The sequence below is a fragment of the Rhinolophus sinicus genome, chromosome 2 (genome assembly GCF_057876585.1).
Source record: "Rhinolophus sinicus isolate RSI-liver-muscle chromosome 2, RSI-T2T, whole genome shotgun sequence".
Classification (NCBI taxonomy): domain Eukaryota; kingdom Metazoa; phylum Chordata; class Mammalia; order Chiroptera; family Rhinolophidae; genus Rhinolophus; species Rhinolophus sinicus.
The window spans coordinates 138,199,553-138,226,514 of NC_142502.1; the positions used below are offsets into that span (position 1 = coordinate 138,199,553).

General features: G+C 52.2%; 1 protein-coding gene across 4 annotated transcripts in view; it reads left to right on the forward strand.

The window, feature by feature from the left end:
- SFXN5 (sideroflexin 5) overlaps positions 1–26,962 on the forward strand; it is a 112,586-nt gene that overhangs the window by 72,586 nt on the left and 13,038 nt on the right. For 3 of the 4 annotated variants that reach the window (XM_074332167.2, XM_019712858.3, XM_088796093.1), the window contains 3 exons: positions 13,475–13,590; positions 15,571–15,656; positions 21,605–21,722. In XM_074332167.2, coding sequence (XP_074188268.1) covers positions 13,475–13,590; positions 15,571–15,656; positions 21,605–21,722 — 320 coding nt within the window. The remainder of the gene's footprint in view (positions 1–13,474; positions 13,591–15,570; positions 15,657–21,604; positions 21,723–26,962) is intronic. The other variant, XM_074332172.2, reaches the window with a different exon arrangement.

Below are 26,962 nucleotides of genomic sequence, written 5' to 3' on the forward strand. Positions count from 1 at the left end.
GGCCTGGGCCCAGGGATCCCACAAAGTCTAGCCTGGCTCTGTAAGAAGCCTATGCCTTGTGTGGGGAGAGGGCACTGCAGTAAGAAGTTTTTTTTTTTTAATTAAAGAGAAATAAATAACATTGAGAAAAAAAAGAGGCATTCAGCAATTAGTCATTAAAAGAGAAGTATAAGCCAGTGTTTGAACCATGACACTGAGTTTCCCATCTGTTGCCAGAAGACAAAGATGGGGGCCAGCCCAGGAGAGGCATGGGGTGCTGTGACCTCCCTGGTGCCAAGACTCAGTCTGAAGAGCAGAGAGTCAGATCCAGGTTGATGGTGTGGACCCTGTTCTCCAGGGCTCAGCTTCCCCATCTGTCAAGTGGGGTACAAGTACCTACCGTCTTTCCCCCAAAATAAGACGGGTCTTATATTAAGGTTTGCTCCAAAAGACACATTAGGGCTTATGTTCAATGGATGTCATCCTGAAAAGTCATGCTAGGGCTTATTTTCTGGTTAGGTCTTATTTTGGGGGGAACACGGTACCTTCCTGCAGCCCAGAACTGTGGGAGGGTCACATGAGACCACAGACCAGATTCCATTCACAGGAAAGTGCTTTGAAGCACCTAAAAGCCCCCAGGAGATCATTCCTGGTCAGCCCCACCTCCTCCACGGCCCAGAGGCTAATGACCTCCCAGGACCAACCTACTCGATGAGCCTCAGCCAACCCAGATAATTGCTATAGCAACTCCACACTTTTAATGAACTCTCAGCTATTTCTGGTGTGGGCCATTAATGGAATAACTGTTTAGATCTGACTTTGTTAAGGGGCCTAATTGAGTGAACACCGCTGCCATTCTTACGGGCCTCGCCATCCCTAGCTGGAGGGTTAGATACAGCCTGAGAAAGAGGCAGCTCTCAGCTGCACTGGACTGGATCTGGGACTCGGCTGAGATGTAATCTGTCCTTGAGCCAAGCTTCAGACAAGGACGTCACCAGAGCCCATTCCAGCCCTGCTCTGCTGGCCATCTTGCTGTGTGACCTTGGGGAGGTGGGTTTAACTTCTCCGAGTCTCCTTCAGGAGGAGGGTCCCTGTTTTTGGGTTTGATCCTTCTGTCAGGCCCACCTGAGACTTTCTGACCTGTCCTTCTGGGCTCCAGCCCAATTTCTCTCCTGTTTTCTTTTTGAGGAGGAGTCTGCAGTCCCCTTGTACTAATCCAGCCACTGTTAGGGGATCTTGAGTTCTCACGTAGCCCTCGCCAGTTGCACAGGTTGCACACAGTGTGGTTTGCAGCCCTGATTGTCCTAGCTTGCCAGGGTGCTGAGAGAAGCAGGTCCTTTATGGCTGCTTCCTCAGGCCTGCTGCCCAAGTCCTGGTGTTTGCCTGTCTGTCTTCCACTCCCTGCCTGTCTCTCCTCCCTCACGTGTAGACTCCCATCTTCCTGGCCCCCAATGTCCATCCCAGACCCAACTGCAAAAGGGCACTTGCCAATTCCCCTGGTCAATGCTGACACAGTGGTATACAAGATAAGTGGGCATGTCCCTCACCCTCCAGGGGCTCAAAAGTCCCCTGGTCCTCTCAGGCCACCATTGAGTCTGTGCATCTGACCTCCCTCCACCTTTCCCCAGGAGCCTCTGGCCAGGACAGAGCGTTGTTCAGCCCCACTGCATGCTGGTAAGGCCCAGGTCCCACTAGGCGTTCACCCTTGCTTTCCACGGCAGGCTGGGCCAGACTGAGCCAGGCCACTGTTAAGATCCCAGAGAGGCTTGCTCAGGACTCACTTTACCTTATAGAGGGTCCATTACTCTGGCCTGATGGGGAGACAGGACTCACCGAGCCATGAGTGCACATGGGAAGTAGGTTGAGGCAAGTGGAAATGATGGGATAAGATCTGGTTGTTGGGTTGTGTGTGTGGGAGGATGGAGCACGAGGGGATCTTCAGAGTGAGAGAGGGGCCTGAAGGGGCCTGTGTGCCCTGTGCTCAGAGGCCGTATCCACACGCTGTCCCTGCTGAGCAGGCTGGGAACTCAGGGCCTGGGAGGTCAGGAGGCTCCCAAGAGTCAGTTGTTCCTTCTCTGCACAGCTCCCCCTGGGGTTCCTGCTCCAGCCTGAAGTCTGGGAGATGGAAGGACACCTCTCTGCGCTGGGCCCCATATGCGGCCCAAGCGAGAGGCCTGAGACTCTCTGCACAGGATGCCTGGTTCTCGCACCTGATTATGCAGCTCACACCCCTATTTCAGTCCCTTCCCACTGGGAACTCTGGGACAGTCTCTGCGGCCTCCCCTGGGTTTGCAGAGACCAGTACTCCCAGGCCTCCATAGTGCTCCTCATTTCCCCAACAGGCCTCTGTTTCCCTCAACAGTCCTCTTTCTCTCTCTGGGAGGGCCCTAGGGCAGAGAGAGCCATCCCATCTGACAGAAGAATAAACAAGTTCAGACTTGTTGAAAGTTATCCTGAGCTGGCTAAAGCCCAGGGCCACTTCAAGCCCACTTGAATAACCCTGCAGCCCAGAAACAGGACGTGGTCCAGTGGCGGCCGAGGCTGTTTGTGTCCCACGGGGAGCACTCCATCTCCAGGTTTGCCCCTGGTTTTTCAGCCAGGGTTGTGTGCATGTGCGTGGAGTGCGTGGGGAGCCCCGAGGACACTCCCTCAGCCACTTTTCTCCCTCAGGGTGGTTTCAGAACCTTGCTGTGCCTTGGTCTGGAACGGCCATCATGTGAGAAATCTCAGTTTCTATTTATACATGGACATGTTAGGAAAGACGGTGTGTGCTGGCATCGGAATCGATTGGGGACTGGTAATTAATTTGTTTAGACCTTAATTAATTCTCCAGTTCTCTCTTATTTGTGGACTGTCACGCTTAATTGTGTTCAGGAGCTCGGGCCCAGAGCAGGCCCTCCATTAATTGACATGCGGTTGCTGTAAGGTGGAAGTTAATGGTTTGGGGAGCTGGGCAAACAGTGTAATTAAAGGTCAATTGAGGAGGCATCGGAAAAATACAAATCTCCGGATCCAGCCACCAATCTCCGTGAACAGAGTCTGTTCCAGTGGAGGCAGGCCCCATAAGCAGCCTTCTCATGAGGCCTTGGGGTGGGGGCTGGGAGGAGTGGCCAGGCAGAGGGAGCGCCAGGTCCCAGGTGCCATGATGGGACACTGGCATAGAAGTAGATTCACCTTTTCAGGAATGGGCGGGGCAGGGGCTTTAGCCAGGGGCTGAGAGGTGGAGACCCCAGGTGTCACCTGGCAAGGATGTCTACATATCCAGGATCTCTCTATGTGTGTGTAGAGGGCAGGGCAGAAAGCTCTGAAGGTCATGCTCAGGCTGCACGGTTGAATCCACACTGAGCAGAGGACAAGCTGTCTGTGCTAATGAAGTCCCTCATGGGGGCTCTGAGCTCCTGATGGAGGAGGGCGGAGCCTCGGCCCTAGCCAGCAGACTGCTTGCGCAGGGAATAATCTTCCTGCGTGGACCGGAAATGCCAGCGTTATCATCCCTTTGCCGGGGAAATGGCTTCTTCCTGTGTTGTCTGGAGCGGTCCCTTACGTTAAATGTCACAGCTTATTTCATTGCCATGAAAAAGATCTCTGTATTCACCAGTGAATCCATTCCTCAGGACGCCAGGGCAGCCTTTGGGAGAAGGCTTAGTTCACATCAGTGCGCCCCATTTCTGCCCCCCCCCTCCATGCTCCCTTTTGCCCCTAGGCCACATGGGTCTTAGTGTCCTTGATTCCTCCTTCACGTCACTGCTCCTGCCTTGGTGCTCAATGCACCCTGCTTGCCTCATTCGGAAGGTGGCCACAGTAGTGTGCCCAAGCCCCCAGGGTGAGTCCCCAAGCTTGCTCCTCTCCGCTCCCTCCTCCCCTGTGATTCGAGGACAGCACATGCATCTGCATCAGCTGTCTCCTGGGCCTCATGATTTTTCTTCCCTCCATCCAGGTCAGTGATAATGTGGCTACCACGGCCTTCAGGCTCCTCTGATGGGCCATGAGTCCTTTCCTCCACCTGGCCTCAGGCTTGCCTGCTCATACCCCATGGAAGCTGTGGTCAGTCTTAGGACTTCCCTCCGTCCTCTTCCGCTGGGCCCCAGGCCTTTGCTCATGGCCCTACTGGCTGGAGTCCCCATGTTTCCCCACTTTCCTTGGCTGCCAGGCCTTTGTTTCTCAGCTCAGATACCACCTCCTTCAGGAAGCCCTCCTTGGTAGCCCCAGTCAGGGTTAGACCACAGCACTTTGTGTGTGCCTATGTCTATCATGAAACTACCTGCTTTGTTTCTGATTCTACCTCCCTCATCAGACCATGAGGTCCCCCAAACAGGGACTGGATCTCATTCATCACCACCCCCCAGACCCCTTGGGTGGCTGGCACACAGTCAGCACATGATGTGGTTTTGTTCTGTGATCAAATCAGTGCTTTGGTAGAAAAGTTTTGACATTGGGCACCCAAAGTGGAACCCCTCCAACCCCGATGACATTGGTGATCAGATTCGATAGCTACTTGGACATTTATTCTGGGTTTTTTCATTTTTAAAAATGTGTTTTGAATGTTCTGTTTTCTTATATGTTTTCACCATCACTGTAATCTACATTTCAGTCGGCAGGCCTAGGGAGGATGGCCCATGATCCCACCCCTTACCAGGTCCTCCTGGGCACGTTCTCCAACCTTTCTAGGTTGGATTTGGAAGGATAGGTGGTGGGCTGGGCTACGTGCTAGGATTGGGGGCAGCCCCAAAACTGGCATGGGCCCCTGGTGTGTGTCAGGCCCCAAGAAGTCATGGACAGTGGGGCCAACTCAGCTAAGTGGAAGTCTCCAGTATCGTGCCCTAGGTCTCTGTCTTCAGTTTCATTCCCTCAGTTACTTATAACTGCCTTGGTCAGAGGAAGCACGTGGGTCACATTCAAGGAACAGCAAATTAGTGGTGATTATGAATCCATGGACAAGAGTACCAGGTTCCAAAAAGATCTTCCAAGTGTGTGGCTCTGATGAGGCTCACTCAGACTTCAGCTGTATTACTAGAGATAGAGTGCCTGGAATAAAGGAGTCTGTTTAGTTCTGGACTCGACACATTCAGAGTAGCACTGATAAGTGGGAGCCCAACAAAAGTAGCAGGATCTTCTGAAAACCTGACAGTCTGTTACTGAAATGAACTGCCTGACCCCTTGGTTAGGGAAGTGTCTGAGTAGCAGCCTGGCCCAAAGAACTGAGAGAGGCACTCACATGTGACCACATCACCTGTTTCTGGGCAGCTTGCCCAGGACATGGCATACAGTAGGTGCTCAGTGAATGCTTATGAATAGCCTTCCAATTCAGAGCATTTATAATTCCTGAAATCCGAGGGCAAAGAAGTCCAGAGACAGAGGAGGTAGGGAGGCACTAGGCAGGGGAGGAGGGGTTATGAGTGTGGGAGGGATGGAGGAAAGAAACCTGGTTGGGGTGGGCCGAGCCTATTGGGGAGGGGAGGTGGGAGGGCATGTTGATATTAGCTTAGAGATGGGGCTTTCTCTTGTGGTTAATGGAGAACTACTTAAGAATCTCAAGCTAGGGAGCAGCTGTGATAAAAGGGAGCTTTCCAGAGGATGAATACGTTAGCAAGACTCTTTTATTAAGAGATCCTGAACTTCAGAGTCAGCCTATACCTAAATTTACAGGCTGATTTTTCAATCCAGAAATTCTCACTTCAGTGTGGGGTGTGAAATTCTCCCCCAATTCTCCAGCTATTTAAGGGAAAATCCATGCCGTATAGCACTGCCTCTCAGGCGTAATAATGGGGAATATTGTAGAATCAAGCAAATATTGGGTGTACAATCTCCTTTGATAATCATCCTCTAAAGGCAGAGGGGCTGTATTCTAGTGTGATTTAAGTGTGTGTGTGTGTGTGTGTGTGTGTAATCTATTATAATAATTTTAATATATATATTCACATATATGTAAATATATATGGGTGCAATAAATTTGTGTGTGTGTGTGTGTGTGTGTGTGTGTGTGTGTGTGTGTGTAAGGCAGTAATATACATACACGTCTGCTTGTAAGTACATAAACCTTGCCTGGCAGGGACCTGAGAACCTGGCTACAGTGGTTTCCTCTGGGGAAGGAAGTGAAGCTAAAGATCAGGGGTTTGAAGGAGACTACATTTTATAATTTACACTTTTGCATGATTTGAATTGTTTACGGTGTTCATGTGTTACTCACAAAATAGGAGATGGAGGGATGGAGAGAGAGAGAGAGAGAGAGAGAGAGAGAGAGAGAGAGAGAGAGAGAGAGAGAATGTGGAGTCAGGAGAATTTTACGCAATGTCAGTCTGGAGCCAAGATGGGAGCTCACGTGCCCTGGTTGCCATTTAGAGTGTTTTTGTTTTAATAAAAAATGGTTCTATTTTTTTCCTGATAATACATGATTGTTATGTGAAGTTAAACAATTCTACTTATCTCCCCAGAAATGTTTGGTATATATCCTTCCAAATTCAAGTAAACATCTAAAAGTGAAGGACTCTGCCTATTTATTGTATCTATGTATAATATACATATATTTAATACAAATGAGATCATACTGTGTGTACTGTTCTATAAACTGCTTTTTAGCATCACGATAAATTTGGAATGTCTTTACATGGTAGTCATAAAATTCCAAATTATCCTTTTTAACAGCCACAATAATTTATTCCACGACTTTTAAAAAAATTATGAAATATTATTTCAAACACATGGGATAGTGTAGGAAATAGAGAAATAAAATATTAGATGCACCCTAAGCCTTCTGTGCCCTCCATCATTTTGATTCTGGTTTCCTCCTTTTCTCCCAGGGCAAGGCAGTCGACTTGCAGTCTCCTCATTTATGTTTTTATATTGTATCATATGTGTATGTACCATAAACCAGAAATTGTATTGTTTATGTGTTTTTTAAGTTTACATTAACTCTCATATTGTACAGGTCCTTTTAAAACTGCTTTTCATTGTGGTTTAGAGATTCATCCATGTTAATACATATATATTCGCTTGAGCCGTTGTAGGCATTCTACTGTATGACTGTTCCACTGTTGATTAATTAGGGACATTTAGGTTGTTTCCAGCTTCTCATTAGTATACATAGTACTGCACTAAACAACCTTCTACGTGTGCCCATTTGCACACCTGTAGGAGCTTCTTCTCCAGAGCAGAGATTTTCAAACAACCACCTGGGGAGCTTTAAAAAACGCCCAGATCTGGTCTTAGATTTGGTTTCAGTTGTGCAGCCAGGGTTGAGAGTCACCAGTCTGGGCTCTGTACCCAGAAATGGAATGGCTGTGTCAGAGGGTGTGCACATCTTTAGCTTTACTAGATATTGCTAAATGAGCATACTGGCTTTTACTCTGCCTGCCAGGTTGGAATATTTGCTTCCCTACATCCTCTTCAATATTTGGTATTATCACTCTCTTAAAAGTTTTGTCCATCTGAAATGGTTCTTTTCTCATTTTAATTTGCATTTTTCCAATTGCCAGTACGGTTGAGAACCTTTGCTTAAGTGTATTGGGCATTTGGGTTTCCACATAGGAGAGAGAAAGGATCCCTATTTTATACCACACACAAAAATAAATTTCAGATAGATTAAAGACCAAAATGTGAAAAGTGAAATGTTAAGGCTTCTAGAAGAAAATATAGATGAACATTAAAGTAGGAGTAGAGTTTCTTGAAGACACCTTAAAAACTATATACCAGAGAGGAAAGGACTATTTGACTACCTATTAAACTATATGACAGATGCCACACACTATTTGTAAACCATTTCACCAATGAGGATTAATCTCCAAAACATAAAGCACTCCTGTAGATATTTTTTCTTCGATTCAAAACTCTAGTTTGACTCTTAGTAAGATTGAGTTCATGTTCATTGATTTTTTTTAAACATTTCTTTTATAAATTCCTACTCAAATATTTTTCAGTGATTTCAAACACTGTCTTTTTCATAATAATTGTTAAAGCTCTTTATACATTTTTATGGATTTTTTTTGGCTAAAAGTAACAGAAACCCTCGACTCAAAGCAGCTTAAACAATAAAGGAATTTATTACTTTACAAAGGTTGAGTCCCGGGTGAGGTATCCAGGGCCCTTCCTTCCATCCCTCTGCTCTGCCAGGGGCTTCATCTTGAGGGTAGCTCCCTTTATGGTTGTAAGTTGGCATCAGTAATTCCAAACATCATATCCAGACCTACCATTGCCCAGAGGACAGGAGGCAGTGCCTGCTACAGAAGAGCCCTTTCCCAGAAGTTGCCTGCACACATCCCTCATTGGCTAGTATCAGTCACATGTCCCTTCCTAAACCAATCCCTGTCAAGGGAAGGATTATTACAATTCGTTTAGACTCATCTTTTGGGAGTAGAATAGCTGTTGAGCATCAATCACCATGACTCTCCATAGATTAATATTAGCTCTTTGTCACATATAATAAATATATTTTCCAAGTTTACCATTTCTTATATGATGGATATTAAATAACATATTGCTCAATTCTAAGATGCCTCAGTTACAAGAGGCATTAATATAGCCATTCAGAAGAGGGTAGGACTGTATTTCATCTTCATTTGAAGGAATAAACAAGCCTTCATTATACATTCAATCCAAGGCACTTTCTTCAACACCACAGTTTGTGTCTCAACCTTCTTCACATTTTCCAGTTCTCTTTTCGACATTGGTTGTTAAATAGCATCATGGCCCCCACTACTTTTTGTAATCCTGTCTCTAATCTTGACCCTTTCAGCCCCCTTAATATTGACAGTATAATTTAAAAGCACACAAAAGAATATTGGGAATTTTGTGTCTGCAGTTCCTGTTTGATTATACTTGCAGTTTGATTTCTTTCTTTACATGCAGAAAAAATATTCTTGACATTAATCTGCTGCTTTAGGTAGTTGCTGATATATAGATGCCTAAATATAGGACCCATGAATAGGTCACACCAGTCCCTGTTGACTTTTAATTTTTTTATGATCTACTTCAAGAAGTTTGATAATTTCTTTTCAATTTTTCAACAAGTAAAGCATGATTATACTCTCATTGTAAAAATGCAAACAGTATAGAAAATTTTAGGGCAAAAAAGTGAAAGTGCTTCCTCATCCCCTGATTCCCAACTTTTGTTTTCTTCCCCAAGGATATCACTCTGTGAGGTGTGAACCTTCCAAAAATGTTACCTGTGGGTTTATGTGCACACAGCTGTGTGTATACCAGTGACGGGGTTTTATGTTCAGTATATTATCCTGTACATACTCAGTAGCTCTTTTCATATAAGTTGTTTTGGAGAGCTTCCCATGTAAGTTCCCTAAATGGTGGACATTTAGGTTGTTTCTAATTATTTACTCTTACAAACAGTGCTATAATTAACATCCTTGTAAATGTCTCTTTGTGCATATGGGCAAGCATTTCTTTAGGGTAGCTATCTATGGTTTGGCAATTTCTGCTGCCTTTAATTGCATTGCCTGGTATCTGGCAGACGATCTTCCGCATGTACAATAACTTTTCATGTCCGTGCTCCATTATAGTGTAAGTTTTAAAAAGATGTCTTAGGCGACAATTAGGAATCTAAGTTTAAGTTCAAATTCTGTGTGGATTGCTGTAAGCAACTGAGGTGATACTCAAATGAACAGATACCTCTAACCGTGGCTGAGTTCACCCAGGCACAAGCAGTTGTGATGGGGAGCAAATAAGCCCCCCCTGCAACACCGATCGGGAGGCACATCATGGTTTTGAAAACATTAAAATATGAGAAAATGCATTTTAGAATAGAGGAGTTACGGTGTTTTATTTTCCCTAAATGAATAGCCTTTTGCTTCACCCCTATATTTGAATGGTTTTTTGCCTGGGAGTTGATACAATGGCTTAACTCGTTTCCACAAACTCGTTTCCCTGGTAGGTGGGTGGGTGTGTCTCTGGATTATTAACTCTGTTGATTTGTGTCCGTTCCTGTGCTAGTTCAGGGGACCAGCTCCCCTGTAGTCTTCTTTTTGAGAACTTTCTTGCACATTTGTCTTCTGTCTACTGCTCTTTCTCTCCACACTGTCCCTTTGACACGGGGTGCTTCATTATCTGTTCACAATCGGCAGGATTTTGCATCACGATGGGTCTGATGTGAGAACATCTGCAGCAGTCAAGAGCACATTTTTCTCAGGACTTGACACCGAGCTTGCCATCAGCGTGAAGCGATCTCTGTCTCATTCTCTCATCCCCTGACATCTCCCAGCATCCCTGCTCCAACATCAGCTATGCCTGAGTCTTGAGTGGTGTCAATCTGAGTTGAAAATGTGCCAGCTTTCTTAACATTATCACTAACAGACTGCTTAATTAACCTGCTGATACTGTCAATAGTAGATCTTGGTGGTGTGCTAGAAAGGAGAGCTGTGGCCCATCGTTGGTCTCTCTCTTTTTCATTTGCTCAGGCTCTCAGTGTCCATGATGCGGGAGCCGGACTTGCCAGGAGTGGGATGGGAGGGACCAGGGAAGGTCTGAAAGGAAAACAGCATCACTGAATGTTCTGGATGAGATTCTGGAAATGAAATCACCGACAAAGGCCAGGATTTTCACTGCTCAGAGGCAGGGGTGGCTAATAACCTGTGTTAACAGCAGGTGCTCAATAAGTAGACAACCAGTAACACAGTCGACAGAGAGATTACAGGGCATGTGCCATTTGAATGGGCAGTAAGAATGATGGGGGTCCAAGGGAGGAGGCTGGGGGGTGCCATCATTTTGAGGTGGCTTTTAGGGTATTCTCTGTCTTTTCTTTCCAGGGAGCTTAGATGAAAGGGCAGCTTTGTCATTCTGAAAAGTGTCCTGGAGGGGCTGTCTGAGGGGAGGGAGGCTGGATTTTATCTTTTGTCTCAAGTCATTTTGTGTTTGAACCAAGGTCCTGCTGGGTCCTGGGAGGGCTACACTGTGTATTCAGAAACTGCGGACAAGCAGGGGAGATACCATCATGAGTGTGGGACTGATCCACCATCACCTCCAAATCCATGCTCTCTCTTCTCTTTGTCTCCTACACACACACACACACACATTTGGGGCTAGAGGTGTCCCCACTGTCCCTGGCTTCCCTCAACCTGGTGTAGGCACAGATGGAAAGGCTGTGAGCCCAGAGGTCCCGTGAAGACGCTACATGTAGTCCCTCCTTTTACACCCAGGGAAATGGGCAGGGGGTGGCATTTGCAGAGTGAGCTGGTGGTTCCTGACTTAAAGCAGATGGTCGTCCCCAGACCACATTCCTGTGGCCTTGCCTTTCCTGGGACAGCTGTGGTGTGGTGGTGGTGGAAGGGATTTTCAGAGAGCAGAGACTGATGCCCTTTCAGGGGGAGAAAACCCCAATATCCTCTCCAGTGGTTTTATTGGATCTGGGAACTGCCAGCCGGGCAGCCCCCGCAGGTGAGGCATACAGAGTATTCCTGCCACCACTAGAGGGCATGTCACCAACACAGGCCAGGTGCCCCCTTCCCAAGGCCACTCTGGGGGCCCCTCCCTGCCTTCAGCCCTGGTGGGGGGAGCTGGCAGACGATCACCTCTGAGAACGAAGAGGGGGAGATACGGTGTCAGGATTGGAATTGAAGCCGAGTAGGCCTGAAGCCCAGGCTCCCAACTTCTCTTTCTTTACCTCAGATTCTGTCTGTCTCTGGGTGTGTGTGAGACAAGGGTTTTTCAACGTCAGAACTACTGACCTTTTGAGCTGGATAATTCTTTGTTGTGGGGGCTGTTCTGTGTTGTGGGATGTTCAGCAGCATCTCTGGTCTCTACCCACTAGATGCCGATAGCAACACCCCACCCCAGGTTGTGCTAATCAAAAAGGTCTCCAAATGTTGCCAAACGTCTCACAAAATCGCCCGTGGTTGAGAGCTGCTCTGTGAGACAGGTGAGCGCGCCTGCAGTGGGGACAGGACTGGCCCAACGCAGACGAGGTCTGTCCATGGTAACCGCTGCTGCCGAGTGTCGTGTGGAAACACAAGAGCTAGTCAAAGATGGCATATGTGCTGTAAACGCATTTTAAAACTGGATTTGGTCTCCTGCCTTTCTCTCCAAAGACGGCAGAGCCTCTCGGTCTTCCCCTCTGTTTACTCCACCTTCCCACTTTGTTGAAACAGGAAACTGAGGCTGAGAGACCCCCACGGTCTCATGCCACCCCTCACCTGCAGGACCGTGTACCCCCACTGCAAGCACCCTGGACCCCTCTGCTCCCAGCCCTGGCTCAGGCACCAGGGGCATCTGTGGTCCTCCTCCCACTGCATCTGCCCACGAGGCCCTGCCGCCCTCCGGCCCCCCAGCCCTGTGCCCCCCCCACTGGAGGGAGTGGGGAAGCAGCAGGTGTTGATGCTAATCAGCGTTCACAGCCCAGAACTGCAGTCGCTCTCAGGCTGACACACTCCCCAAAATTAAACACTCATTATACAAAATTAATTGACATTAATTAGCAAAAATTAAAACTTTAAACACAGCAAGGCGCTTTGGGGGGAGGAGTGAAGCAGGCGGGCTCCACATTTGTCGCCCCCCACTTCCCACCTGCCTACCACCCCCAAGTCCCCCCACATCCATCCCACAGCGGGGCTGGCGGAGTTCAGGCAAGGTCAGTGCCCGCACCCAGCCTTAAGCCCAGTCCCAGCTGTGTGAATCCCAGGTGAGAGGAGCCCGAAGAGGTTCCCTGTGCTAGTCACCAGCGGATGGGTGGCCCCCAAATGCTGGCATCCAGCCCTCCCCTCAGCCCAGCTCCCCATGATCTCAGCTGAGATGGGGGGCATGGCAAAGGAGGAAAGCCAACCATCTGAAGCAAGAATGTTGAAAGTATGCCTTTAGCGCTGCCTGACCCTCTCCCCCGCCTTCCTCGCACTCTCCCATCTCCTGGTTATCTAAAGGGTCAGGCTCTGTAGCCTTTCAGCTCTGTCCCACTTTGCGATGGGACCTGAGATAAGTTGCCCTCTTCTCTGAGCCTCAATTTTCCATCCATATGATGAGGGGGCGATGCTGGGTGAACACTGGATCCTGCCTGCTCTGGCACCTGCTGTCAGGGAAGCATGTCTCTGGGAACTGGATTCACTCTGAGGAGCAAGGGGCTGACTGTGGCAGGCTGGCATTTTAAGAGGATGCCCAGAAAGGCAGCCCAAGGGACTGAGTTGCTGACCGTGGAGCATCAGGCCCCAGTGGGGGGATGCATCTTCAGGCCAGAGAGCCCCCCAAGATGGACATCCACTTGGCCTGCCTGCGGGGCCTAGCCCCCAGGAGAGGAAAGCATCCTCCTTGGTAACTGGTTGCTTTCTAAGCCTTGAACAGTTTCCCCTTCCTTTCTAACACTGGTTATTTTCCACCTTTGCTCACCAGGTTCCCAGGGCCCAAGTCCCTCAGCAGCGCTGCGTCTGAAGGCGGACGTGGCATTTATTCAGCACTTGGTTGCTTGGGCTAAGGAGGCTTGGGTGAGGGTGGAGCCCAGTGGTCTTTTCGACCCAGTGGAATGTCATCCTCTCCTCTCACTCCTGCTCCCTGCTCCCTTCTCTCTCTGCAGCCAGCGCCAATATCTGCAACGTGGTCCTAATGCGGTACGGGGAGCTAGAGGAAGGGATTGATGTCCTGGATGGTGATGGCAACCTCGTGGGCTCCTCCAAGATCGCAGCCAGACATGTGGGTTGTCCCGGGGCTCGGGAGCTCGGGGGTGGGGGGTGGCAGGGGCAGCAGCAGGGAGGGTGTTTGTTCCTCCTAAATGTCTGCATTCCCCGGGGGCTGCTGTGCCCAGCACCCTTGCTTTGTCCCCTTGATCTCTCCTCCTCACCTCCCATCTCTATGAGTCCCGGCCTCAAGGTCTGGCCCAGCCACTCCTGTCCTCTGGACATCCCTGCTTCTTTCCAACTGCCCTCCCCTCACCGCTGTGAAACCGCCCCATCTCAGGACCTGGCTTCTCTTATCTGTTAATTGATGAGGGCAGAGGAGACCCCCCCCCCCAGAGCTTTCTTTTCCCTCCCCAGTACCTAGGGCCCTGCCCCCTGGGCTTTCATATCCTCTTGGGTAAAAGAGGAAGTGTGGGAGCGGGTGCTTTGTGTTTCTGTGCTAATAGGCACTTCTGCAAGTGACACCTCACCCCGGAGTGAGTGTGGCTGGGGTGCAGGGGTGTCAGGCTTGTGGGAGGCCATGGGGGTGGTATTTTGTTTCAAGAAGGCCCTGTTTCACTAGCCTCACCCACTTCAGCAATTGTCGTTTTTGTTTTAAATCCCGTCTGTCCCTCTCCCTATGCTTTCCAGCCTTCATCAATGGCAGTAGTGGCTCATCCTGCTCTGGCTTCCAAGTACTGGGACAGGGGGTTCAGCGGTGAGGTGGCTGAGCATTTCCCTCTGCTCCAGTCACTGTCCCTCCTCAGCTCCCATGTGGGGCCAGGCCGAGCCTCACCTCTGTCAGTGAGGCCTTCTCCACAAGCCTCTCATGTGGGAAGACCCCTCTGTTAGCTCTGCCCTTCCCCCCACACTGACTTAGGGAAAGTGATGAATGACCAGGCAAGTCTCGTGAAGGGCAAGGGGCTCAGCGTGCCAACACCAACACTGGCTTGTCTGCTTCCTGCACTGCCTCTGGGCCCCGTCACCCCACACCTGTTCAGGAGACCAGAGGGACCCACTCCAGGCCTTCTTGAGGCTGATCATGAAGGACCCAAGTTCCTGGAAGAAATTCCCAGCCCTGAGCCCGTCACAGAGGGAATTTGGCCTAAATTTCCTACCTGACCCCAGCCTCCTATCCAACCTTATATTCTTTCCTGACTTGCTATGAGGGAGGCTGACAATGGTAACTCCTCCTTGTGGTCCAAATGGCAGAGAGCCCCAAGCTCTTCTGCAGCCCTGGTTGTCCCTCAGCCTGGCTCTGTCAGCCCTTTGCTGTCTGGAGGAAGACCCAGGGACCTGGGGGCGACGGGCCTTTCCTGGAGCCTTCTCTGAGGGCTGGGATCTGGTGGGGTTAAAGAACTCCCCGCAATAACCGTCAGAGTGCAGAACTGCCACTGACCTATGCCCTGACTGTGCCCACCCCCAAGAATCCCGAGGGAGCCCCCAGAACAAGGCCCCAAGCAGACCCCATAGGGAGACTCAGCAGACACTCAGCAGAATCATCTCCCTCTGACAAAGCCGACCTCTGGTCACTAAGAAAGACTCATCCACAGCCAGGAGGCACAAGGTCGTCACCATCTGTGTGCTCCCTGAGCGCCAGGAGCCTCACGGGCTCCAGCAGACCCCAGCTGCTTGTTCTGGTCCTTCAGCGCCCGCTTTGTTTTTAGAACATCTCAAGTGACCCATGTGCTTCCTCCCCAGCCCCTGCACCCGCCACCCACCCGAGGCACCTCCCTGGGCGCAGGCCCCTTCCTGGGGCTGCTTCTGTGTGGCCACTCCTCCCCCACACGTGGCAGGTGACAGGATTCTGCTCTGCAAATGTGTGCAGTGGGAAGACGGGTGGCTTTTTTCTGTTGTTTGGAATATGGCTGTGTGAGCAATTGCATGAATTATTCCATCCCACCAGATGTGCTTAGCAGTCATACACACACCTAGGGGCTATGGGGTGGGATTTGCTGCCAGGCGCTGTCCCCTATCCCAGGAGCCGCACTTACCACAGCCTCTGCTTGCCCCTCAGGCCCTGCTGGAGACGGCGCTGACACGGGTGGTGCTTCCCATGCCCATTCTGGTGCTCCCGCCGATCGTCATGTCCATGCTGGAGAAGTGAGTCGGGGCAGCCAGGACAGAGGGGACACCACGGGGGGGAGCGGGAAGGGGGCTGGCTGGCCCAGGACAAGGGGAGTAGCTGGCAGCCCGCCAGGTTTGTTCAGGCTCGCCCAGGCAATGCTACTAGAATCTGGGAGAATTCATGGACTTTTATGGTGCGGGACCTGGTGTTAGGAAGGCTAGCCCTGCGCTGAGGAACTGGAATGTGTGTGTCTCTGTGTGTGCGCGTGTGTGTGTATGTGTGCGCGTGCACACTCTTAGTGCACAGTGCAGGACCGGTTGTGAAGAGAGTGAGGATTGTGGTAGGAAAACTAGATTTGGGGCAGCACCACCCCTTTCAAGCATCCACCATGAGGCAAGTCACTGCCTCACAGAGCCTCAGTTTCTCCATTTAGCAAACATGAATAGTACCAACCTCCCTGCCTCCCTCAGAAGGATGGAACACATATTTGTCATGACTGTGAAGAAATGAGGGAACACAATAATAAAAACAATGATAGAGTGATTCTATTAAGTGATGAGTGTGAAACTGAATCGTGACGACTGCAATGCTGCTTGAGGGAGAGGCTGAGCAGAGAGGGAGGGAGGACAGTAGGGCTGACCGTGTAGGGTTGGGCAGGCCCTGAGGTTAGAGTAAGTCTAACAGGAAAGGAACAGGCAGGGTCTGGGTGGGGGCATCAGGTTGAATAAAAGCCTGGAGGTCAGATCCTTGGCTCATACAGGTGAAAATAAAACGATTGCTCCCTCCCTCCTGGGGGCTCAGCCTGGGAGGGGGCACACCAAGGCAGCAAGGTTGGGCGTGGAGGCAGTGTAGGGTAAGGACAGGGTTGGGGCACCCCATCTGGGGTTCTGGGGCAGGGTCTTCTGCCCCTGAGACCTTCTTTTTCCCACAATACCAATTCTAATAGCAGCTAACGTTTATTAAGCACTTACTACATCCCAGCCCTCTCTCTGCCCAAATGCCATCTCAAAGAGGCTTTCTCTGACCACCCCGTCGAGGTAATAGACGCTACCCCCTTTCTTCACACTGCCTTATTTTAATTCACAGCATTTATCAATATCTGAGAGTCTTTATCTAGTTGTCTATTATCTGTCTGCTCCACTAGAATGTAATCTCCATAGAGGCAAGTAAATTCCCTTTATTGACTGCCCTGCAAGTTCCTGGCACATAGTAGGTGCTCAGTAAGTGTTGAATGAATGAATGAATGAATGAATGAACAAAATGAGTCTTCTAACCTTCCTAACAGTGCAATGAGGTAAGTATGGTATCCCATTTTACAGATGAGGAAAGGACGGCAAAGAGAGGTCTTATTATCTGCTCACAGTCATACACTGCATAATGGCAGAGCCAGGCGTGGCCCAGGAATACGGCTCCAAAGCAGGGCTCTTCCTCCCACGCTGGCTGTCTCTTTGGTCTTCAGGTCACATCCTGTAATCAGCATGTGTTTGTGTCCTGCCCTGTGTGGAGACTGAGGAGGAGCAGATTTGGGGACCTGGCCTCAGGAAGCCTGTATTTTGATAAGGGAGATGGGTATGACCCACACACAGGTCAGCTGCAGATGAGACCAAGATGACCTTGAGGAGGCATATTATGGGCTCCGCAGCAGGAGGGCTGGTCCAGAGGAGAAAGGCTACCGCTGACTCTGAGCACAAAATAGGATTTTGGCAGAAGGGAGGGCTTTCTGGGCAGGGTGTGGGCCTGTTGTGTGGACAGCCCGACAGAAGCAAAGCGTGCTCATCGAGGCCAGCTGATGGGGGGCCCTGTGTCCAGCTGACGAGATGATCCCTTTCTCTCTGTAGGAGAAGGGGGAGGGGTAAGGTGAGAGGGTGCCTGAGCAGGGGGCACTGTGTGTATAAGAAAATTAGTCTCCTATGGAAGTTGCAAAAATAAGTAGATCCTGGGAGAGCAATTGCTTTAGTGGCCCTGACCCTTATAAAGGTAGCTGCCTCGTAAACTGAGGCTGTCTCCAAATACCGGTGACTGCAAGTACAAACAAGGACACCGCAAGACAAATGAGGAAGGTAGGGTTTCTGTCTTCTAGGCTGTTGAATCCTGAGCCTGGAGTTTGCTGGGGGGATGTGGTCTGTGATGCCTTCCCGGTTGGCATCTGAGTTGGGTTTGTAGAAAGTGGAGTGAGGGTTGGCGTCCCATTGGCTTGGGGGCTTAAACTCGAGAGTCATGGAGGTGGGGTGGGACGGTTCTAGTTCTGAAGCTCCCTGGCCCAGAGTCCAGGCTGCCATGAGTCTGGCTCAGCTCAACGTCCAAAGAAGCCCCTCAGGCGGGTAGGGGAGGTGGCCTTGTCCTTGGCTGATTCTTCCCTGAAGCCACTTGGAGGGTCTCTGGGAGGAGAAAGAGTCCAACCCGAGTTCCCCCCAGAATATCAAAATGAATAAGACCCAATTTGTGCCCTCAGAGACTTACTTACTCTCACATGTATTGGGGGACTGCAAGACCTGGTGGGGGGAGAGCCAGGGCAGTGTGGCAGCACCAGCTGAGACTCCTGGTAGGAAATTGAAATCTGGATTCCTGCTCCATCATTTTCAGACCAGGAGACCCCCTCAGCCTCAGTTTCCCACCTGGAGAATGACAACACTGCCCCCTTTGTCACCTTGTTCACTAGGGCTTTGCATTTTGCACCATCCAGCAGGCCCTTAGCTCTTTGCAGGGGCCCGACTGGGCACCCCATGGCCTTTCCATGCAGGGATGCTAGTGACAGGGCCTCTGCTCAGGAGGCTGGTGGGGGAGGCAGCCTCCACCCTAGGGAGCCCCGTTGGGTGAGGGAGTCAGGACAGCCAGGAAAAAAAGACCAAAGAACACTTACAAAGCAGCCTACTTGCAAATTAATGGAGCGCAAACTAAAACTACTTCAAGTGCTGAGGGAATGAATGCACGGCAGTAGGGAGACAAGCTGTTGTGTGTGGGGCTGAGGCCTGCCTTGCTTTGCCTCTGGCCTCAGTTTATCCTCTCTGGGAGGAGCCCTCAGACTCCCTGGGTTTCCTGCCAGGGTAAGAGAGGTGGGCGCCAGGCATTTCAGGGGTCCCAGTCTCTGAGACTGAAAGGAAAAGTGTATGAAGTCGGAAGCAGAGGCGCCTCAGCTCCTAGCACGGGCCTCCCTCTGAGGGGGTACACGTGCCCCCCAACACACATCCTCTCACTGCACAGCTTCATCTTGCTGAGGAGGAAGCTGGTTTTAGACCCTGGCCTGGGCTATCAGCCGCTTCCCCCATAATCTCCCCAACTCAGAGGCAGGTGCAGCAGCTCTCCCCCACCCCCCAGCCCTGCATCCCTGGTCCTGGAGTTCGGTCTCCCCACCAGACTGGGTCTCAGCTGGGTTGGGGTTCAGGCCACACCCTCCATGGGTGTTCTCCAGGCCGCTCCTGCCTCCCTCATTCCTTGGGATCCGGGTCTTTCCTTTCTCCCAGGCATTCGCACATCTCTCCATCTGCATATTTTAACTCCCCCAGCTGCCTTTCCAATCCCTCCCTGCCATCTCCCTCTCCCTCTCCCCTCCCCCTGTCCTGCTGTGTTCACTCTCCCGCCTGCTCTGAGCTGGGACTTCGGAAGCTCCTCTTTGGCCTCAGTGCAGGGCCGGGAAGCACAGGCCTGGGGCTTCCTGGGCCCCATTCCCAGTGGGGACTTCAGCCAGCCACCTATGAGAAAGAAGCCAAGGTCACGGCCCCCCATGGAAGGAGGTCTGTCTGGTGTCACTGCCAGGAGTTCCCAAGGATTGAGTTCGTAACCTGCCCTTTATCTACCACCTTCTCTCTCTCTGTCACCTTCCTTGCCCTCAGTGACCCTTAGGGCTATGCCTCCAGAGACTTCACATCCTCCTGTCCCGTTCCCTCTTCTCTAATCCCCCTCAGGGACTGAGGTACCAGTCAGTGCCACGGGGACATAGGACAGCCCTGCCTTGCACAGCCTCTTCAGAGCCTGGGCTGTGGGCCCTGCGTGCAAGTCTGGAGAGTGAGCCCTGTAACCCAGCTCCTTTTGCTGCTGGAGAAGTAGCTCTGATTTGAAAAGATCTCAGGGCCCATGTCAGCCCCTCCATGACTCGCATGGAAGCCCAGGGGCCTTGGGCTGAGTCCGTGGCCTGTACGAGGCATGGCTGGAGGAGAGGGAGAGGATGGGGGCACCTGACTGAGGCGGAGGTCGGAGGTCGGACGGGCTGGAGCTTGACTGCTGCTCTCGATGCTGTGGAAACTCCCTGTCCAATAGCTCAACTCAGGCTTCATGGAACAGCTGGACAGATCCTGGGGCCCGGACCACTGGGAAGGGCCGGAGGACAGCCCCACCACCAGGACCCTCCTTCCTTAACATACCGTACGTACATACATACGTACGTACGTACATAACATGACAACAGCAGTAACAATGTATTTACGATGGCCAGGCCAGGCGTTTCACTTGCATAGAGTTGATAAGCAATTGGATCTTGTTGGTCCCTTAGCGAAACATCCTGGGCCTGGGTTAGTCAGAAATGTGCTCTGGGATCAGCTGTCTTAGACTCCTGGGGCCTTGTCTGAAACGCAGGTTCCCAGGCATCGTACCAACTGAATCAGGATCTCCTGGGGGTGAGGGGCCCTTGGGAATCTTCATTGTGAACCAGATGCCTAGATGTGAAGTTTGAGAACTGCTGCTCCCAGTGTTGCTGTCTGCTCAAGGCCTGGGGCTCCTGGGATTCTTGTCCCAGGAGGTGAAGGTGGCGTGGGGTTTACCTGCCGCCCTCCACTGGGGCCCTGCCCCCAGGAAGGCCTGCTTCTCACCTGCCTGTGGCCACAGCCAGCCCTGTTCCCAATGATATATCCTCTTCATACCAGGAGCCAGTCACAATCACATGGAGGCTGAGCAGTGACTGAGGTCACATTTAGTGCCCACCCAACACCCTCTGGCACATCGTGCAGTACTCCCTCCTGCTGGCACCTGCCCCCCCAGCCCTCCCAAAGTACAGTGCTTGGTGGTGTTCACTGAAGGGCCTGCTGCATGACATAAAACGTACAGCTCTGAGGGACAGCATGGCGAAGTTGTATTTGCCAGCTGGGATGGCCCCCACTCTAGCTGGAGAGCCTGTTTTGTCACTGAGCTGGGGGACCCGGGGCCTGGAGGGAAGCTTTTCATGCCCCACTCCTGCCTAGGAATCCTACCTCCAAAGTTTGGCCTGGGGAGTGGGTGCCAGCTGTGACGCGCTAATGACAAAGCTGGCAAAGGGTCCTGAAGGCGGGAGCCAGGAGCAGCACTGGGTGACAGCACTCACCAGGAGCCAGAAGTCCAGGCAGCAGCCCTGCTGCCTCCCACATACCTGGCCTTGGCTTTGGACAAGTCACTGCTGCTCTCTGTGGCTCTTGGATTGAAGTTGATGAGGTGTCCAGTGGGGTGTGTTCTGTTCCCACACACAGAAGAGCATCAGCCCCTTCCGGCTGTGCATATGTGTGTGTGTGTGTTTGTATACATGTGTATAATATATGTGTGCATGTGTGTGCTTCTGTGTTTGTATGTGATTTGTCTCCTCTCCTGAACTTGGCACCTTCTCTGGTTTGTTTGCTAGTTCATTATGCGCTGCTTTCAAGGGTGATTTTACTCTCCTGTATGTCCCCCCAGGAGCAGGCGCCAACAGCCTCCTCTATCATCTGCCCAACATGTGGCCGACTTTGCACAGGGCTGGGCACATGTGGAGTGCAGGAGGGGCCCCTACAAGTGCTCATTTATGGTTTATGGTTGAGTGTTCAACCAGCAGTGTCCTGCAGGGTAAGGCCTGGGAAGAGGGGTGCCAACTAGGGGAGGCCCCAGAGACAGTATTCCACCACCACTATTTAGCTACGGGCTGGCACTGGCCCAGAACTGTGCTACCCTGGCCCTGGGACTCTGAGTAGGACCCAGCGTGTGGCTAGTGGCCTGCTCACCCTGTCTCCAGGTCTCACAGCGCGGCCTCCGTCTCTCTCCCCCACAGGACGGCTCTCCTGCAGGCGCGGCCCCGGCTGCTCCTCCCTGTACAAAGCCTCGTGTGCCTGGCAGCTTTTGGCCTGGCCCTGCCGCTGGCCATCAGCCTTTTCCCACAGATGTCAGAGGTCAGTGGGGCAGGGGCTCAAGGGCAGGATGGGAGGGGACAGTTTGGCCATAATTAACAAGTACTTATTCAGTGCTGCCTCCTTAGCACAGGGCTAGAACCATAAATGAGACTGACCTCTCAGAGCTGAGGTCAAGCAGTGAACAAAACAATGAAACGGAGAATAGAAAATGAAGGGTGAGGAGTGTTAGCTGGGGGACCAGTTCAGCTGGGTGTGGGAGAGGACAGTAGGGGGCCCAAACCGAGCCTGGAGGGAAGTGGTGTTTCCTGGGGCCTGGAGAATGGGCTAGAGTTGGCCAGGTGTGTCGCGCGGGCTGAGAGAACACATAGGCTAGCGTCACCTGGAGTGAAGTTTCTGAGGTGAGGCAGCGCACCGCGTGTTCCTCGAGCTGAGGCAAGTCTACCTCTCAAGCAGAGAGTAGAGCACGGTGAGATGTGCCAGGTAAGGCGGCCTGGGCCCAGCTGGTGCCGGAAACGTGGAAGCCAAAGCAGGAGGGCCAGTGTTGTCAGAAGGACCATGCAAAGTCAGACCACAGATTCCTGATAGTGAACGGTCCCCGTGGCTGTTTTGTGAGGCTGGGTTTGAGCTTTGGAGGAGAAGGAGCCATCAGGAGGCTGTGGCGAGCGTCCAGCGAGAGATGATGGCAGCTTGGACCAGGCTGTTGGCAGTGGGCATTGAGAGAAGTGGGTCCTTTCAGAGAGAGTCAGGAGGAAGCTTCGTCGGAATAGATGAACTGCGTGTGTGGGAGGGAAAGGGAGCCCAGGATAGGCGCCCAGCTCTCTGGTTTTGAACAACCAGGAAGCTGTAGGTGCTATGTGACAAGATGGAGACATGAGGAGGGGCCGGATTGATGGAAGACAGCGTGTTGAGGTGGGTGGACACGTGGGGTTTGAGGAGCCTGGGGGAAGTTGGCCCTGGGTCTGGGGGACAGAAGTGGGGTTACCAGCATAAAAACAGGAATGGAATCGGGGGCGCTGGGTGGGATCACCCCGGACAGGGGTGGTGTCTAAGGATGAGTGAGCAGTGAGGTAAAGACAGAGCCAAGTGGGATTCAGGGTGGTGGGTAGGCTGACCACAGAGTCAGACACTCCTGAGAGGTGAAGCTCTGTGAGGTGGAAGCGTGTCTGTTAGTTTCTCAAGCCATGAACGCAAACCTTGTCCCAAGGGGCGGGCTCAGCGGACGGGCGAGGAACCCAGGTGGCAGAGCGAACGCTAGGCCCAGAGGCTTGGTGCCAAGGACAAAAAGAGAAACAGACCCTCACTGAGGTGTGGGCTTAAGACACTTTTGTTTATTTTCCCCCTTTTTAAATGGGAGGGTGGCGCTTGTATAGTGCAAAAGGGAAGCACCAAGACAAGTGGGAGGCGGAGAATGGGAGAGCTGAGTGCATGAAGGGGGCGGAGGCAGGGCACAGACAGGGATTCCTGGGGCTCACCTGGGCGGGGAGAAAGCCCTCCCTACTTTAGCCACGGGGAGGCGGATGATTCCAGGGGTGGTGAGGCTAAGGAAGTGGTTCTGAGAGCTTCTGGTCGGTGTCCTTATGACCGAGTGGAGAGGAAGCAAGAGGGTGGGGAGGGGGAGGTCCTAGACACTCAAAGGAGTGAGAGGGAGAGACAGCTGACCAAGGAAGTCAGAGAACCTCGTGGGCAGTGCAGGGAGGTCAGCAGAGGGAAAAGCTGAGAGAGACACAGGCCTGTGGCTGTGACCAGGACCTGTCTACCCAGAGGTGCCGGGAGCCAGCTCCTGGAGGAGCCGCAGGGCTCCCTCAGTGGGTTTCCTCCAGCTGGGTGGGGCATTCGGGACATTGATGGGCAATCAGGAAAAGCAGCAGACGCTGGAATCTTAGCTGGGGGGTGGGAGGTGAAGATGGGCAAGCCAGCTGGTGGCAAAGCAAGGTGTGATGGAGAGGCAGACCCGGGGGTCAGGGAGGGAACTTGGCATTTGAAGTCACTGAGCTCGTGGGCAGAGGGAGGCTGTGGCCAGAGATGGGCACTGCTGAATTTGCGATTGCAGGACTGACCCTGCTCTGTCCTGGAGAGAAACGTGGAGGGAGGGGTACTGGATTCCAGAGGGAAGTCAGGGAAGGTGAAATGAAGGGGCCTGGGTGTGAGACCTGGACTGTGAGGGCGGGAGCCCAGGGTCTGCAGTAGGAGTTGGTGACCCAGCCTGCAGCATCACGGTCCTAAGAGGGTAAGGACTGGCGTTGCTTCCCTCCACTGAGCCCCCAGGTTTTCAGAGGAAGCTATGACTGGCTGGCCTCCTATCTTGGGGGCCAAACCACACTGGGACGGGAAAGCTGGTGTGTGATCAGTCCCTGCAGTACTGTCATGTCCACAGGACCCAGCCTTGTCCTAAAGCCAGAGACACCCCTCCGCCCTCTTCCCCACCCCCCATAAAAGCAGCACAGCTATTACCTGATGCCTGCGAATCCAGAGGGATCCCAGGGCTCAAGGTTGCCTGGACATTCTGGAAATGGGAGGGAGGGCACTTCTCAGTGGTCTTGGCGTCCCCATCCTGGGCTGGGCTGGGCCCGGCACTCCCTGTAGCCGCTGTGTCTGTCCAATTGGGCTGAGTCTGAGATTCTAAGCGAGGGTCCCAGGGCCCTGTGCGCTTGGGGGCACCCCTGTGTTCAGAAGCTTCAAATAGCTGTCATGGCTCCACTGTCTGCACAGGGGAGGGACCCAGGGCCAACCCCACAGTACAGAATCAGAGACTATCCCTGCTGGAAGGGCTTTCTAGGTCATCAGTTTACCACCCTGCTGGCTCTGCTGGGGAAATGGAGGCCCAGGGCAGCCAGGGGACCAGGCCAAAGTCACAGAAGCCAGGTGCTGATATGGGAGGAAACCCCAGAGGCCACTCCCAGTCTAGAGCTCCTGGGAAATGCTGCATTTGCTTCTGTGGGACTTTCTTCCCTCACTCCACCACCTGGCCTACTTAGGGCAGTGGAGCGAGGCGGGGGTGGGGTGGGGTGGGGGGGTGGGGGGGCGGGAGGGGCGGGGGGGGGGAAGACTCGAGGAGTGCTATGGGTGTTTGGTGAGTGTTCCTCGGGGGCAGGTCATGGAGAGATGGCAGGAAGTGGTCTCAGTGAGCAGCCCTGGCCTCACAGGCTCCACGTGTAGGTCCAGCCTCCTCTCTCCCCCCATGCCTGCCTCAGAGAGGCCTTGTTCTTCTGGGTTTCTAGCCAAAGTCTCTCTCATTGCAACCCAGGCCTCTTTCTCTAGACTGGGGAGAATACAGTCATTGCATAATAAGTCTGTTCTTAGGAACATGACTTACAGCGCCCCCTCCTTACCTGTATCAACCCCAGTAGGATGCAGGGGGGCCTGGGCATTATGGGGTGTTTTGAGGCCTTTCTGTGGCCTACAGCACCAAGGCCATCAGCCACTTGCCTGCGGGGACCTCGTTCCCCCGTTCATCCTCCCAGTGAATTCTTTCTAACAAGGCACAGCTTCTGCTGTCTGGGGATCATGTCCCAAAAGCCAGTGGGATTGGCCACAATAAGTCTGGGCTTGCTTGAGCTGACCCAACTTTGCCAGGAGCCACCAAGGTTGTCGACAGGAATAATCTCTGGAACACGAATTAATTAATTAGGGGACTTGGAGATGGCATTTAGGAACTGGTTCCTCGCCTGGCTGGCCTGCGGTGATCAGTGTGGGGTTTCCAACCTACTAACCCCAGAGGTTGAGGAAAGAACTTCAATCCCTGCATGAGAGTTTTGTCTGCTCTTTTCAAATCAGGATTTCTGTCTATTGAAATGGTGTTAATTTTAAAATTAAAATTACAAATAACAGTTAGCATTTGCTAAGCATCTACTAGGCCAGGCAGCATGCTGGGAAACTCTGTATACCTTGTGTTAAATCCTAGTGTCCTTCAGGTCCCAGGTGTTATTGACTGTCAGGGGCTGTCCAGACAGACATGTGTGTCTCTGGCTCTGGGGAGAGGTTTTGGCAGGAGACGTGGAACCTTAGGTGCGTGGTGGGAACTGAAGCTGAGGAAGGGGTGAGGTCACTGAGGGCGGAAGGAAAGGTGTCAAGAAAGGGCAGGGGCAGCCAGGGCAAAGGGAGCACCCCAACTGAGTGGCTTCACAGACGCTGAGGACAAGGGCATTTCAAGGCAGAGGGGGCTCTCTGCAAGTGAGCTGCTGCAGGGGGACCAGAAGGAGGTGATGAGACTTGGAAACAGTGATGTAGCCGGACAAGGCCGCCTACGAGGCAAAATGGTAGTCATGTTTCCCTCTTTGTTCAGAGAAGGGAGCTCAGGGATGGGAAACCATTGGAGAACAGCCAAGAAAGTTTCATTCACTTGGTGTTCTGTAAACTGGGGATTGGGAGCCTGGAGAGAGGACAGCGATGGGGTCCCTGGGCCCAGTAAGTAGAGGGGCCTGGTTGTCTGTGGTTGGGAAATGGGGGTCCTGAAAGTGATAATCCTACAAGGTAGGTCCCCATATTATTCCCTGTTGAAAAATGAAGAAACTGAGGCACATCAAGGTGTAAAGCTGGTAACGATGGAGTAAACTCTGTACCCACAGAAGGGTTCTGTCGCCCTCCCCTGCCCACCTCCAACTCACTATAAAATGAGAAGGCCCAGGTCTGAGCCCAGATGGCTCCCCGCTAATGTATCAATAGGACCATTGCAGTGCCCTCCGCCAGCCCTCCTACCCATCATTGGAAATCCATATCCAAGTTCATAGGGACCTTCTGAAGTGCGTGTTAGTTATCCTTTGGTCTCTAACCCAGCACGTGGGGCAGGAAACCTCCTTAGGAACTTGGGTGCGAGAACAGGGGCACAAGGTGTGGCCTCCCTTCTGGGCCCCAGTCCCATCACCACATAGGGACCATGGGGTCTTCCCTGGTGGACCCTGTGACCAGCAGGTGTAGGCTATGGGGCACTGGCCAAGGCTGACTCCGCCAGGCCATGCCAAGCATGGATGGGCCCATCACACCCAGAGTCTTTTCCCCACCCCATAGACACTGGGTGCTTTCCCCTTCTTCCTGCAACTGGTTGGGCCAAGGCATAGCCCTCAGTCTCAGGAAGCCTCTCTTCTGGTAGAGTGGACAGAAACCTAGTAAACAAGAAACATAAGGTGATAGTACAGTTATGATAAAAATAAAGCAGAGGGCTGTGCTAGAGCTTCCCTGGGGCAACTCGAGGTCAGGTGAGCTGTGGAGGCCTCCATGGCGTGGTGGGGCCTGATTTGTGGTGGCCTTTTGGTCCTGCACTCCCTGGAGACTGGGGCTCTGGG